A 15471-nucleotide genomic window follows, 5' to 3' on the forward strand; every position below is an offset into this window, starting at 1 on the left:
AACAACCCTTTAATTTTATCAAAATTTGGTTGCTTTGTTAGGGAAGTTGAAAATCATTTTCTGAGCCATCCATTTTTGTCGATTCAAAACGAACTTAACTCTTTTTGACATTTACATAATATATACATTACATTGGAACCAAAACAAAAAACAAAAAAAAAACAAAAACAAAAAAAAACCAAAAAAAAAAATCAAAAAAAAAAAATCGGTGGGTTAAAATTTACTCTGTGCCACATATAGGATCTGCCTGATTTTTACATGGACAGTCACTTAACTTCCTGACCATCTAAGAAATTTACAATGGGTTCTATTCAAAGTATTTCCTCAGAAAATTTATGATTCACAAGTTAGGTAAAAAAAGTTGAGATTCTTTGAAAATTTTTTTGAATAATGTAATTGGCAAAAACCATCTTCAGATTTAATGACTATTTTCTTACATAAATCTTAACAGTTCTCATTAATCAATTTTTGCCCATATCTAAACTGTTATATAACTATCCCATAATATAACTTTGACATTAAATGTCTGATAAACACTTAAATTGCAGCAAAATATAGCAGCTGTTTTGCCAGAGTAGAATATTAGCAGGTGTAATTCATTTGTACTTTGTGTACTGCTGGATGAGCGAATCTGTATGATTCCATATCGGCCAGTGTAGCAGAATTTGACCGAGAGTTTTGCTCGAGTGCTCATGTTGTAATGAAATGAAATACCAGGATTCGGATACAAAATGTTACATTCGCATGGTATACATGTACATGTATTCTTCGATAATATTTAATATTAAAAATGACTATTCATAAAAATGTAATTGGACCTTTTTTTACAGTGTACATGGGCATGCATTTACATATATATTTTTCATTTTCGTCTTAATATTGTAGTGTGGTGTCTATCCTGAGAGTGAAAGATTAGTTCAGGACAACTAAATGGTCACTCATATATAATTTAGCAGATCCAATAAAAATAATTATTTTAGTACACCACACATATGGTGCACCATTTTGTCGAACCCGAAGTGCTGTCACGTGTACCCGGCGACATTCCTGTATTAGTTTCACTGATATATGATCTGTTTCGAGCATGCAGTGTCATCTTCCTTCATGTACTCGGTAATTTGTATAATCGTATTTGTTAATACTCTATTAAGTTGTATTTTTCCGTATACGGTACCACAAATACACGTGTAAATAACATTCCACAGTTTCCCTTTACAATAGCCATATTATTACATGTACATTCCGTTTTTAAAACAGTATTTTGCAATGCTGGTAAACAAAAAGCGTTAACAAATACGTGTACATCACAAAAATTTTCATCCAGTGTGGTACAAAGTGCAAAATTATATCATTTAATTTTGTAAAAGTGTTTTTTTCTTCAGGATACCACCAATGAGGAACTATTCGAGATGAAATAACTGACAAGAATTTTTTTACTGTGTAATATGATTTTAGGTTTTTTATTATAGGTGATGTCTCCAATGACATACACATATACGCTACTCGTCTGCGTTAAAAGTTCATAGTAGTTTGACGTAGATTTAATCAGTTTGGTAAATTTTTAATACGATTCATTTAAATAAATCATTTTATACACGCTCGTCATGTTTGAAATACGTTTTTTTTTTCGGAAATGGCCCTTTGCGAATCGAAACAACCCGCGTAAGGCGAAGTCACGCGCGCTCGTCTTAACAAATTCTCTTAACCAATAAAACGTCTTAAAGTGGTAGCGTCATAGACATATTCAAATCAAAGGCAAAGGAAAATTTGACGTCACTGTGGTGGCGCTCTCTAAGCGAAGCGAACAAAATATATATATTTTCGCATATGAACATACGGTGGCAGAATGCGGCCATGAATTATTTCTTATGTTGTTCCCTTAAGAAAATAAGTAGTTCCCAAGCACATGATACGTTTCTCGTTCCCATAAGATAATATGTCGTTCTTCCAAGATATTACGTCGTTTATACAATATAATAATGTAGAAACAGGTACTTATACTCGTTGAAAATCAAAAATCGGGTTATACGTCACTCGTTAGAGAAATTCTTGGTCTTTTCACTCATTCCGTTACTCTCCGCTTGTGAAAATGTCTTGAATTTCTCAAACTCATGAAAGATTACCCGATCTGTAGTCTTCAGTTACGTAAAAATCTAGTATTATTCCGACAGAATGATTATTTCAGTGCATCTACATGTACCCTTATAGGAATTTACTGACGTCCGTCCCTATTACCATGCGTGCACTTGTTTTATAGTTTACTTATGGTTCGCTTTGTATAAAAGAGAACTTGAAAAAGGTTATTGTTTTCGTTAAAACAAGATGCCTTGAATCTGTGCCTTGCACTCGTCACACATCTGCATGTGCGTGGAAACACATACAGCATAATTGATTTTAGACAAAGAATGTTCTACACAGCCTAATATCCATTGTTTTCTATAATATTTGTTGGTTTTCTACTTGAATGAAGTGATTAATGATGAAATTATGTTTTAATCCATTAACTTCATTGATACTTGTACTTAAGTTTATTCTTCCACTTTGGCAAACACAGTAGACACATGTTTGTTTGACGTAAATACATTTTGTCCAGTAAGTATACATCGATGCACTCCTCTTGTATCTGTGTCTCAGAAAAAAAGGAGGACACCGTTTGGCTATTGGTGGAGATATGATTCGATTAATATGAAATATAAGAAGAACGGAATTGTGGAGAAAAAGAAAGAAAGAAAAAACATATCAAAATTGTGCCATGTTAAGAATGAGTAATAATGGAAAATCAAAGTCGGAATTATGTATATAAAAATGATAAATAACAATCTACTCCATTAGAGTCATAATCCAAAATCTGTGCCTATATATAATTGTACCTAATTCTCGTTGTATTTATAAACAGGATACGATGAATGTCATGAGTCTACTCAGCTGTTGAAAAACCATAAAGGTTTGCTAAGTAAGAAGTAAAATCATGGACATAGAGTACCAAATTCTCCCCCACCTTCTTGTCAAATTACACCTAACCAATTTAAAGAAGTAGACTTATGGTTATGGACATCACTCTTGAGATCAGTTATATGTTTGTATCATATTCAATTTCACCAAAGCCTATCAAGCTTTCATTTGAAACTGTATGAAATCAATCCAAATTACTTTGATGCTTTCATGCGATTGATGTAAAATGAATAATACAAGTGTTCCAATGATTTTTGATAGTTGTGTCCCTTACCCTAGGTCTACATCGTTAATTTCTTCATTACTTTTGAAATTAAAAAAAAGTTAATTCTGACCATTCTATTCACTTTTACCTGTACTTGTTCGTCATTTTTATCAGAATCAGACAAATATTATAACACAATGACACTTGTCTAACCAATCCCCTTCTGACTAAAGATTTCGTTCTGTTTAGGCAGGTGTGCAGTCTATCGATGATCTGTTTAGGCAGGCGTGCAGTCTACATATGTTTTGTTAAGACAGGTGTGCAGTTTACCCATGTTCTGTTTAGGCAGGCGTGCAGTCTATATATGTTTTGTTAAGACAGGTGTGCAGTTTACCATGTTCTGTTTAGACAGGCGAGCAGGCTACATATGTTCTGTTTAGGCAGGTGTGCAGTCTACATATGTTCTGTTTAGGCAGGTGTGTAGTCTACATATGTTCTGATTAGACAGGTGTGCAGTTTACCCATGTTGTTTAGACAGATGTGCAGTCTACATATGTTCTTTTTAGGCCGGTTTGCAGTTTACCCATGTTCTGTTTAGACAGGTGTGCAGTCTACATATGTTCTGTTTAGACAGGTGTGCAGTTTACCCTTGTTCTGTTTAGACATGTGTGCAGTCTATCGATGTCCTGTTTGGGCAGGTGTGCTGACTACACATGTTTTGTTAAGGCAAGTGTGCAGTCTACATATGTTCTGTTTAGGCGGATGTGCAATCTATCGATGTTCTGTTTAGACAGGTGTGCAGTCACATGTTCTGTTTAGGCAGGTGTGAAGTCTGCATATGTTCTTAATGCACAAAGGGCTCTTTGATTATGTCTGGTTGAAATGGTTTATTCTCCGCGGTTAGGGCAGGTTGCACTTTATATTTAGTAAACACTCTACTGTATAAAACCGAAACTCTTATACTGACATTTTCATTGATTAGATACAAAGTTGATTAACGAAGATTTTGTTGCCAAAATGAATACTTCAGGAATGAAATTGACTGTAAGAATGTTAAAACGTATTATTAACATCACTAAAGTAACAATGATTATTGGTTCCTTCAGTAAAAGCTGGTTATTGAGTATTGAATGAAGTCATGACCCCTGAAAGAGGAACATAAAATCTGTTGTTGCTGGTTTTCCTATTTATTGTCCAATGTTGAATGTTTGCTTGAGTGTCCATAAATACACGGCAATGTAGAGTCGATATTATCCCATCGCTTTGTTGGCATATATGGTAGAGGTGTCATTTTTTTATTATTAATATCTGGTGCTGAATATTCGACTCGATCGTCGCGTTTAGATAGTGCGATAATCTGGTCGGACAACTGATGATGCTTGAAACATACAACAGAAGTTTATGAGATCTGATTTATTTCTTATTTTTATTTTTTTTTAGGGGGGATAATTCAAATAACATTGCGAAAAATAACAAAATAAAAATTGTTGTTAAGTTTTGATAAGAAAATAATGGCTTCGAAATGAAGTCTGTTTCGTATGATCCAAATTGAAAGTGCTACAACGCTGAAAGGTTACTTACAGTTCGTATCTTCAAGGTTATATTACTAAACTTTAGTAGTTTGATTAAAATATAATTAATTTTGTAATATGAATATATACCTATATTATTTTTATAGGTCTCCATATTTGCTATGACAACCCTATTGCCAATTTATTTTTACAAGCTGGACAAACTTTCAGTTTTTATGGGACGAAATGTCTTTGCATGGTCATTACAAGTGCAGCATAGAACATAATCATTTTAAATCCACTTGAACTGTAACCTTTATGTTTAACTTTTCTAAATACATAATCACTTAGCATAGTAAATACATACAATTTCCGTGGAATACCTGAAAATGCATATAACGGTGTACGATCATAGAACTTAAGCAAAGTGTACTTAAAAGTTTATATGTGAAATCCGCAAATGTTAAAAACAAATGGAATCATAAGCCTCATAGGAAATCCTAGGAGACAAGATTATCAGCACTTTAAAAGGATGAATCCAATAACATCGGCAATCTTCCGTATAAATTATCAAAACATATCATGAAGCACAAATCTTGTATCATTTTCTATTTATGACCCGTTTAATATAAATTCGATCAACATGATTTTAATCAGCAGAGTAAATTTCTCATCAAAACAGAATGATAACTTTTATCCATGTCTTCTTTTTATCGCTGCAATAAAACTAACAAGTAAATTTCATCAACCGCTAAAACTGTGTTAGATTGTAATTTTCATCAAATATATCAACCAAAACCCAATTTCAATTTACGAGTCTTAATATTAAGATTAAAGTTTGTCACTCATTACAAATCAATGAAACTTTTAATCAGTATATTACCATTGAATTAAAAAGAGTAATCAAGGGAACCAAGGTTATAGAGGTAATCAAAGAGTAATCATGGGAACCAAGGTTATACCGGTAATCAAAGAGTAATCACGGGAACCAAGGTTACAGAGGTAATCAAAAGAATGTAATCCAGGGACAAGTACTAAGTAAATAACAAGTACTGGCTTTAAAAATAAAGATTGTCGACGCAGTAAAAGTTGTTCTTTTTACTTATTATAATCTTCTACATTTCATTCAGGATAATAACACATGGCATGCAATTTTAATTTTCGATACAGTTTTTTCGAACGCAACTAAGGTATCAGTATTTGGCCAATCGGGAAACAGAATTGCGATCAGGTGACTTGCGTTTCCACGGAAGAGCGTCTTTACGGTCAAAGGATGAAAAGCCAACCTATACCGACTGCGTCGGAAAAAAGATGGCTATAAAAACAAAATATAGAAAACAAAACAAACAAAAACAAAAACAAAAACAAACATTACTCACCTATGTACAGAAAAAAAATATGATTGTATTTTTAATTCCTCCTTTTCTTAACACTGAACACTGTTTTCACTCCGTCTTGCTGCCAGAAAATGTTCTAACTTAATAATATAAAAAATCCATGCCCCTCCTCCCCCACTAAGAATGGTCTGTGCTTGACGTCATGTCCATAGAAATATTACAGAATTATAGTGATGTAGGAAGTAATTCTCAGGTTGTAATTCTTTAATGATACAATCGAACATAACATCTGAAATCTAAACATTACTTTCATCTTTTCTGTCTTCAAACGGTAATGAATAAGAAGACTTTACAGGAATATTATATGTTTTGAAAGGTATCTTTAAGAGTGCCACTTAGTGTTAAAACGTTTACCTTTTCACTTTAAAGTTCGATTGTTCTGTTATATAATCAACTAATTAGTATTCTTTTTTACATGTAGTTGAAGCATATGTTTCAGGCCACTACACTAGGGTATACATGGCAATGATCATAGTTCAAGAATCCTGATTGCCTTTAATGTGTTAGAAGAAAAAAATGCAAGAGCTTGAAATCCTATTTCTCTTTAATTAATCCTCAACCTAAAAGTTTCTCTTTTATATACATTGAAACCTGTTATAGACTTTACAGTTGGTTTACACAGAATGATGTTAGGTTTTCCAATGCAGGTTCATAATATAGATTTAAACTGATAGAAAGGAATTATTAAAAAAGTGTCTGTGAATTATTAAAGGTTAGGCAGTCATTATAATAAGTCATCATACTGGTAATTTATCAAAAGAAGTTAGTCTCATTACATGTACGTAACTCCGTGATTTCACGAGGATGGGTCCTCGTCTTCCATTCAAATGCACGGAGGATCGTCATTAATATATATAGCGTTTTCTTTTTAAGCGGAACATCTTATCGTGTAATATATACAGATAAAACAAGGCCGTAGCCAAAAGGGGGGGGGGGGGGTTGCGACGGTGCGATCGCACCTCCTTTTGAAAAAAAAGTACTATCTTAAAAAAAAGATAGCCGACGCAGTAAATTTCGTTCTTTTTACAGTAACTTATGATTTTCTGCATTTCATTCAAGAAATAACATATTGCATGCAATTTTAATTTTCTATACATTTTTTTTCGAACGCAATCTAATCTGAGTGGGGGAAGTTTGCTTGCCTTCCAGTCTTGTGTGTAGGGTATAAATTAAAAAAAAAATTGATTTCTTGGCAGACACATTGATAAATATTCTCCTCTTTGAAATTCGATCAATCAACTACACATCTAACTATCGAGGTTATTGTTTGGGTCAAAACAAATTGCTGACACGGGCATACCCCTTGTCTTACTTGTATTGAATATAGTTATCCTTTTATGCAATACCTCTGTATCAGCAATTTCGTGTTAATATTTGTATAAGCGCTTTTTAATTAACATCAGCAATTCTTTTGTAAGGAAAATTCACACCTGTCTGTAAGTTTAAACTCAGAATCCTACAAATCGTTAATCAAAAATGCATTAAGCTGAAACGCGCCAAATTGACATGTCTTCATGTAAAACTTCGGCATTCTGCAGATGAATCTATTGTAACATTGTAATTAAAGTTGGGTAATGTATTTCTTGGCAGACACAAATATCACTGCAAGGTTAATGAATACAACACAACAATACATCAGGTTAAAGAAGAAATTTGATTAATGGCTTTACGATACTTTTATGAAGAAATTACCTGTATAACAAACACCATCAATTATCATGAACTCTTTATAGATATACGCTGCATGAGTGAATGTCCCTAGAAAAATGATTTAGGTCGTAGGTAATTACATGGCATGTATTTTTAACAAAACGAAATTTATAGTAAGGAAAATTTTGTTTTCATTTAACCATATTACGTACCCAACATTCACTACTTGAATCATAGTATATGTACCAAAACGCATCAGACCGTAAAATCAGACTGGTGCCTTGAACGTTAATTAGAGTTGGTGAAAATAAAGGAGCTGTGAATGTAAAGTAAAATGGAAAATATATTAATGGAGTGTTGAAACTCTCCCTACTATTACAAAGATAAGGACTATATCGGGAAATTAGACAGATACAACAACGAATTAACCAAAATTACACGTACATATAGATACAAGAGTAAATGAGCATCGCGGACTACACTAAAAACTGGAAACATGGAGATATCAGCCTTAAAAGAAAACAAGGGTTCTTTAAAAAAAAAATCACATTTTTGTTTTTGTTTTGATTATACCGATATATATTGTATGACATACAATAAATAAGACCTTGTTTACGCTTACATGATTGTACGTGTAGGTCTATTTGAATCGATCTAATTATTTTTTTTCCGACGCAGTTTGTTATTGTTTGACCGCAAAGACACTTTCTATGGAAAAGTATGTCAACTGATCGTAATTCTATTTTCCGATTGGCCAAATACTGATACTTACGTGGCGTTCGAGAAACTGTATTGGACTGAAAATCGGTCGTCTCTCGTATGTTATTATTGAAGTGCAGGAAAGTATATAATTGAACTTCGTCGGCTTAATGTTTATAAGAGTAATCAAGGGAACCAATATTACACCGGAAATCAAAATATAGTACTTGTTGAAGATCGGTTCTTAAAGAGTAATCAAGGGAACCAAGGTCATAGCGGTAATCAAAAGAATGCAATCCAGGGACAAAGACCAGACATGGAAAACAGACATACACAACAAAGAACATAAAGTAACTTAAATCATACATACAAAGTAACAAAAGCAAATGAGCAACTCGGACTCCACTAAAAACTGGGAGCATGGACCAGGTGCACCGGTAGGGTAAGCGTCCTCTGCTTTTCTAGAAACACCCGCTGAGTTGCTAAAGACGCAAGTGTAAACATAAACATTGTTTCTGCCTATGCTTTTTCGACATGTTTCTCAATTTATTTTTGGAAAATATTTTCAAGTAAGTGGTTCATATCTGATTGTTTTATAACTCCCTTACCCTATCCAGAAAAAAATACAACGAATAAACAAGAAATTGGAAGAAATAAACAATGCTTCAATAAAACATTGCTTAAGCTTATACCAGTATCATGTGTGATGTACGTTTATTTTATTCGCATATATTTGTATAGTGCCTTACATTTACAAGTAATCAAGTATCACTATATTACACATTATCAACTAGTATGAAGAACACGTATATCACATTCTAATTAAGAGGGCGTCCACGAAAAAAAACAAAAACAAAAACAAAAACAAAACAAAACAAAAAACAGGGAGTGGGTTGCACATGACAAATTTTGTTTTCCAAAAAAAAAATCAAAATTTTCATATCGCAAATGCATCCTTTCTCTCAAAGTTGAATGTTGGTTTTTGATTAATTACAACGATTAAAGAGAAAAAAATTGCATAGAAATTCATTGAAAAAACGGAGATAACTCTGAAATTTTAGCAAATTTTGTTGCTTTGTTAGGGAACCTACAACCATTTCCCAAGCCATCCATTATCGATTTTTTAAAACAAACTTTATACTATTTGTCATACATATGATATATTACATTGGGACAAAAAAAAAAACAAAAAAAAAAACAACAAAAAAAAAACATAGAATAGAATGTGACTGATTTTGACATGATAGCCTCTTAATTATTCATGACGGTGAGTGACACTACTTTATTTTCACAACAGTGAGACAAGAAAAGACGGAATTCACTAACATATGGCCACCTAATTGTATCCACACAGCATCACCTTTAAGTAGGTCAAAGGTGACGGTCACGTCTCCTCTCTGATTAGGAATATCAGCATTACTCTCGTACACCCGAACATATTCACGATCATTGATATAGATGTCGAAGTTAATGAATGTATTGTAAGCTTCTAGAGTTGCATATAAAAGATATATGCCGTCCTGTTCACAAAGGAATTTCCCAGTCGAAATAAATAAAGACTTGTCAGTTATACCAACACTGGTCCTGATGTCTTGAAACTTGACAATATATCCACCATGTCCATTCTGTCCTCTGTTAGCACATGCTGTTATCGAAACTGAAATGTTAAAAACATAAATGTCTTTAAATCATACAAAATATTGACCTGAGGTAACGACATTGGACATCTGAGACACAATCATCCGGGGCCTATTAGTCACGATAACGTAACCCTGATTCCGATACTCTCCCAACATGCAATCGGTACATCCTCGGCCAATCTCGGCAATGCCCGGAATAAACGAGATTGGCCGAGAAGTTGTCATTGTCCTAACATGGTTGCGACTCCAACCCATTACTTGCAATGACGCATGCCCAGGACTGACACTTATATCATATGTTATGTTAAACAAACATATTTCATATTATCATCTTGAAAATTGATGTGCTCAACAGAATTCCGTAATTGTCCATCTTCAGTTTAAGAATATTGAATTTATTTTCGTGAAGTTCAAGATAAGAATTTGAAAACAAGGTGATAGAATGAGTTGTAGCATAAAAAGTAATGATAAAAGGAGGGAAGTGTTCATCATTTTTTATAAATACGTATTTAAGTTATATTTCATGTTAATTTATGTCTTATTTTTCTTGCAGTCGAAAAACAGTGTTGCATCATTATCGGACTAATAGAATGGAATCGTCGCCATGTTGGACGATTGGACGATTGAAATATGGTTACGTTATCGTAACTAGGTCCTGTGTGACGAAGGTGTCTTAAGACTAAGACATCGTCTAAGGATATCTTAGTCCAAGGAAGTCGTTTGAGAAAAGACACGTCTATCTTTTGGTCCTAAATTTATATCTGATTAGATGTCTGATGATCATCTTTAGTTACGATGATGTAGTCCTGTGTCCGATACTCTCCCAACAGGTCTAATTAATCAAATTAAGGTTATGAAAAATTACCATCACACATTGGACAATACCATAAAATATATATGAAATCGCCGTGATTTGATCTTGAACTTGATATAAAATAGCAACAAAAAATAAAATCTGACAAACAAATTACGTGAAAATTTCAATAAACAACTGGAAAGTGACATTTGTTTTTTAAAATGTTTCTTTGTTGTATGAATATTCTTCATGTACACATGGCAGACTGAACGAATTTCGTACATTACCTTTTTTACCCATCTCTGATATCTCTTTAGATAACAATACAACGGAGTCATTTAGTTTGTTGAAAAGACCGTTGGCCAGGTTAATGTTGTCAGATATCTTAGCGCTAGTGTTCAACTTCATTTCGTGTAGTTGTTTTTGCAAGTCAGTTTGCTTCTCTTTTATAACCTTATTCTTGTTTAGCATCGTAGCTAACTGATGTTTGACACTTGCGTAATCAAGTTGTAGTTGTGCCTGCACTTCTGCTAAAACCTTTAATTCATCCAAGTTCAGTTCTTGCATTTCTGTGTGATTGGCTAGAATGTTCATCTGATTTCTCAAATGCTGGTTTTCTATCTTCGAATTTTTGAGATCATTTTGGATGGCTAAAACGTTATTCGCTAATTCATCATACTTTTGTTGTAGTGCATTGCACGTACATGTACCATTGTTTATAGATAGTTGTTCAAGGTCTTTGAATTTTTCAGCTAGTTGCTTAGTTAGTAAGGCAAATGACTGATCCATTGTCTGTCGTAACTGTATAATGGCGTTATCCTGACGAGATTGAAATCCTAAAAACGTTTGAACAGTGAGGAAATGTCCACTTCCTGCGAAACTTGTCCCGTTTTGCAGGAGGAATCCGAGGTTTACATGGAAAACGCATATCAAATGAAAAAGTATGTTTATGAAAACCATGTCTTATTTTTGAAATGTAAGTTCATAAAATGATATTATGGAGTTTAAATTTACTGTTTATAATAAAGGCATTGACATATTTAAACCAAGACACATCGATAAAGACAGTAAACCTTTGTTTACATTTCTATTTTGTTGGCATAATAATTTGACACACGTTCGGAAACTCAACTTTGAAAAATAATCAGAGGTTCAAAATTTTGATTATAGAAAATTGATTATCTTCCAATGGTCGCCTTGTCTGTAATACACACGCAGTGATTTTGATATTTCAAATGACAAATATTGAGACAAAGCAGTATGTAGCATTTAAGAATTGAAATAAATTTATAGAACCAAAGTATTTTAGTTTGCGTGTGATTGTGAATTTGTGTCTTGCTTAAGCTGGAGATACGGGGAGAAATCAAACTAGTTCAATCACACTGCATTCTTTGTGTGTGTTTCAAGACAGGACGTTTTCGCCTTTGTCATCCTTACGTGAGTGAGGCCGTACGGCGATAACCATTTCGCTCAAACGGTCGAAGGCAGATCACCTGTGGGTTACTTTGATCTCAAATTTCGCTTTATAGATTATGTATTGTCTTTACACAATCCTAGTTTCAGCGATTTTATAGATCACATCTACCCCAAAGAACTTGAGATAGAGGACACTACAGACACTATGAAGTCAGCCTGATCTTGACCTACATTTAAATCGACGAAAAAGGAAATCCATAAACACGACATACGCGATGACGCAATCACTTCAGAAGTTTTATGGTTATCATCATGAACTTGTGGATAGTAATTGTGTATCTATCAGCACCATTAGAACTGATTTGTTAACTATTTCATAAATTAACTTCTCTTTTTCGTTCATCCCGGACATGATATTTTATGAGCAACTGGCGAGTGTTTCTAGAAGGGCAGGGGACGCTGACCATACCCTTACACCTGGTCCATGGTCCGAGTTTTTAGTGGAATCTGAGTTGCTCATTTTTTTTTGTTGCTTTGTACGTATTATTTTGGTTATTTTATGTTCTTTGTAGTGTGTGTCTGTTTTCCTTGTCTGGTCATTATCATGGATACATTCTTTTGATTTTGCTCGAATTATAGTATCCATGATTACCCTTACGACGCACCAAAGGCTTAAGACTGAAGGTAGAACGGTACTATTTCTCATTATCTTAGTTTTGCCTTTCGTGTACCCTACCTTGGTAAGTAAATACTTCCGGTCGCTGTGATTGTCCTGAAATACTTCTTTTTACTTCACTTTTTATGAGCAACTCGAAGGAGGTTTCTAGAAAAAACAGGACGCTTACCCTACCGTGAACGTGAATAATGTAGATTCTCATTCCCTTCCGACCCATTTTTGACACCCTCCCGGGAAAAAATTTTTTTTTTTTATTTTTTCCATCTTTAGAACAATTTCATTTAAATTGGCAGCATTTTTCACTTAATTTGATAAAAATCAAAATACAATTCGCCCGTCCGCCCCTTTGAAAAAAAAACATACTGGATAAGAATCAAGGATTTTTTTATGAGGGATTTAGCAGAGCTACGAAAGAGACACTCTTTAATATTTATACAAATATTAAAAGAAATTAAAAACAATTAATGCAAATCAAGCAATAATGTATGCAAAGAGTAATCAAGGGAACCAAGGTTATAGCGGTAATCAAAGAGTAATCAAGGGAACAAAGATTATAGCGGTAATCAAAGAGTACTCAAGGGAACCAAGCTTCTAGTGGTAATCAAAGAGTAATCAAGGTAACCAAGGTCCTAATGGTAATCAAAGAGTAATCAAGGGAACTAAGGTTATAGCGGTAATCAAAGAGTACTCAAGGGAACCAAGGTTATAGCGGTAATCAAAGAGTAATCAAGGGAACCAAGCTTCTAGTGGTAATCAAATAGTAATCAAGGCAACCTAGGTTATAGCGGTAATCAAAGAGTAATCAAAAGAACCAAGGTTATAGCGGTAATCAAAGAGTAATCAAGAGAACCAAAGTTTTAGCGGTATTCAAAGAGTAATCAAGGGAACCAAGGTTTTAGCGGTAATCAAAAGAATGTTATCCAGGGACAAAGACCAAACATGGAAAACAGACATACACAACAAAGAACATAAAGTAACTAAAATCATACATACAAAGTAACAGAAGTAAATGAGCAACTCGGACTCCACTAAAAACTGGGAGCATGAACCTGGTGCACCGGTAGGGTAAGCGTCCTCTGCTTTTCTAGAAACACCCGCCGAGTTGCTCATAAAAAGTCAAGTCCGGGGTAGACAAACGAGGAAAGGAAAAATATGACTCGTTGAATAAATCAGTTTTCATGGTGCAGATGGATACAACATAACGATCCACGCGTTCATGACGACGACCATGAAACTTCTGTAGCGATGACTTTAATCTTGTAGCATCATAACCCTGTTCCAGAAGCCTATTTGTTAGAGTTCTAGCGCGATACAAAAAGTCTGCTTAATTTTGGCAAGCTCTGGCATAACGCAGAGTTGTGATATGAACACTCCATACGCAGGTGCTGAAGGGATGTTGCCACAGATGAAAGGAAAGTTGACAATTTCGAATGTCATCACGTTTGTCGTAAAGTTTGGTCAATAGTTTTCCTTTACCATTGATTTCGAAGTGAAGGTCAAGATATGAGGCTGACTTCACAGGAATCGCTTCAAGCAACTATGATTTCTGATGAGTATTTTATCCTTAAAGCCTAAATGAATTATGACATTATATTTTCTTGTAAGGTTCACATATACATGTACATGCATGTGACTCAGAAAGTAGTAATTGTTATTTTTTATTACTGTATCTCGTTATGAACATGTACATTTGTAAATGCTTACGTTAACTCGAAGACTACTTTCCAGAGCATAAAATATTTGTAATCAGCTATGCCTAACAAACAAGAGGGTTTCACTCTTTAAAAGAAAACCCGACAGTCCACATACATGTACATGTAAAATGTGAGCCAGACTGATGGAATAAAAAACGAGAGTTTTTCGGCAAAAACTTTAACTTTAGTAAGTAAAAGTCTTCCTACAGAAAATTAAAAGTTAAATCGAAATACCTCACATATAGATGAGGAGTATTATGTAGTTGCTTACTTGCAGTTTTATACATCAATTTGGTCATAAAATATATCGTATCATTATATACATTTAACTCATACATGCAGTTGTCTGGCAAAAGCCAAAGTCTGTGTTACATGTGTATGTTGAATGTTGATACTTAAAGCGAAAATATAGCATCAAAAAGTCCCATGAAAATAATAAAATATAGTGAAGAAAAGTATTTTTTAAATATAATTTTATGTCTAAATGCAGACCATTATATTCAAATCGTTCTCATAACGAATATAAAACGTTCACGAACGACTTAATTGGTAAATATCGGCATTATGTGTAATGGTCTGAAGAAACAATAGATCTTTTTTTATATACAATTCATTTTTTGTCAATATTAAGAATATGAAAGCCTTTTATCAAATATCACTTGATGTTATAGTCTTGGTTCATACCTATATACATATATCTTACTACTTTCACACTCAAATGGACAGATATAACGTGCATTAAACAGTTTATAATAATGAATGATTAGCTCAGGGACGCTACACATACAGAGTAGTATAACAGGGTAACATAAAGGACAATGAATTAACATAAATG

The 15471-nt window shown here is 33.7% G+C and overlaps 1 protein-coding gene across 1 annotated transcript; it reads right to left on the minus strand.

Moving 5' to 3' along the window:
• Positions 1-9114: 9114 nt before the first annotated feature.
• Positions 9115-11825, minus strand: LOC148599452 (uncharacterized). Its single transcript, XM_088559282.1, has 2 exons — positions 11138-11825; positions 9115-10071 (listed from the first exon to the last, which is right to left on the minus strand). The coding sequence occupies exons 1-2, from the start codon at positions 11808-11810 to the stop codon at positions 9692-9694; spliced, it is 1053 nt and encodes a 350-aa protein (XP_088415408.1). The 5' UTR covers positions 11811-11825; the 3' UTR covers positions 9115-9691.
• Between the last annotated feature and the right edge of the window lie 3646 nt (positions 11826-15471).

The sequence above is a fragment of the Perna viridis genome, chromosome 13 (genome assembly GCF_037379345.1).
Source record: "Perna viridis isolate PV_CMFRI_1.1 ecotype Kerala chromosome 13, ASM3737934v1, whole genome shotgun sequence".
Lineage (NCBI taxonomy): Eukaryota > Metazoa > Mollusca > Bivalvia > Mytilida > Mytilidae > Perna > Perna viridis.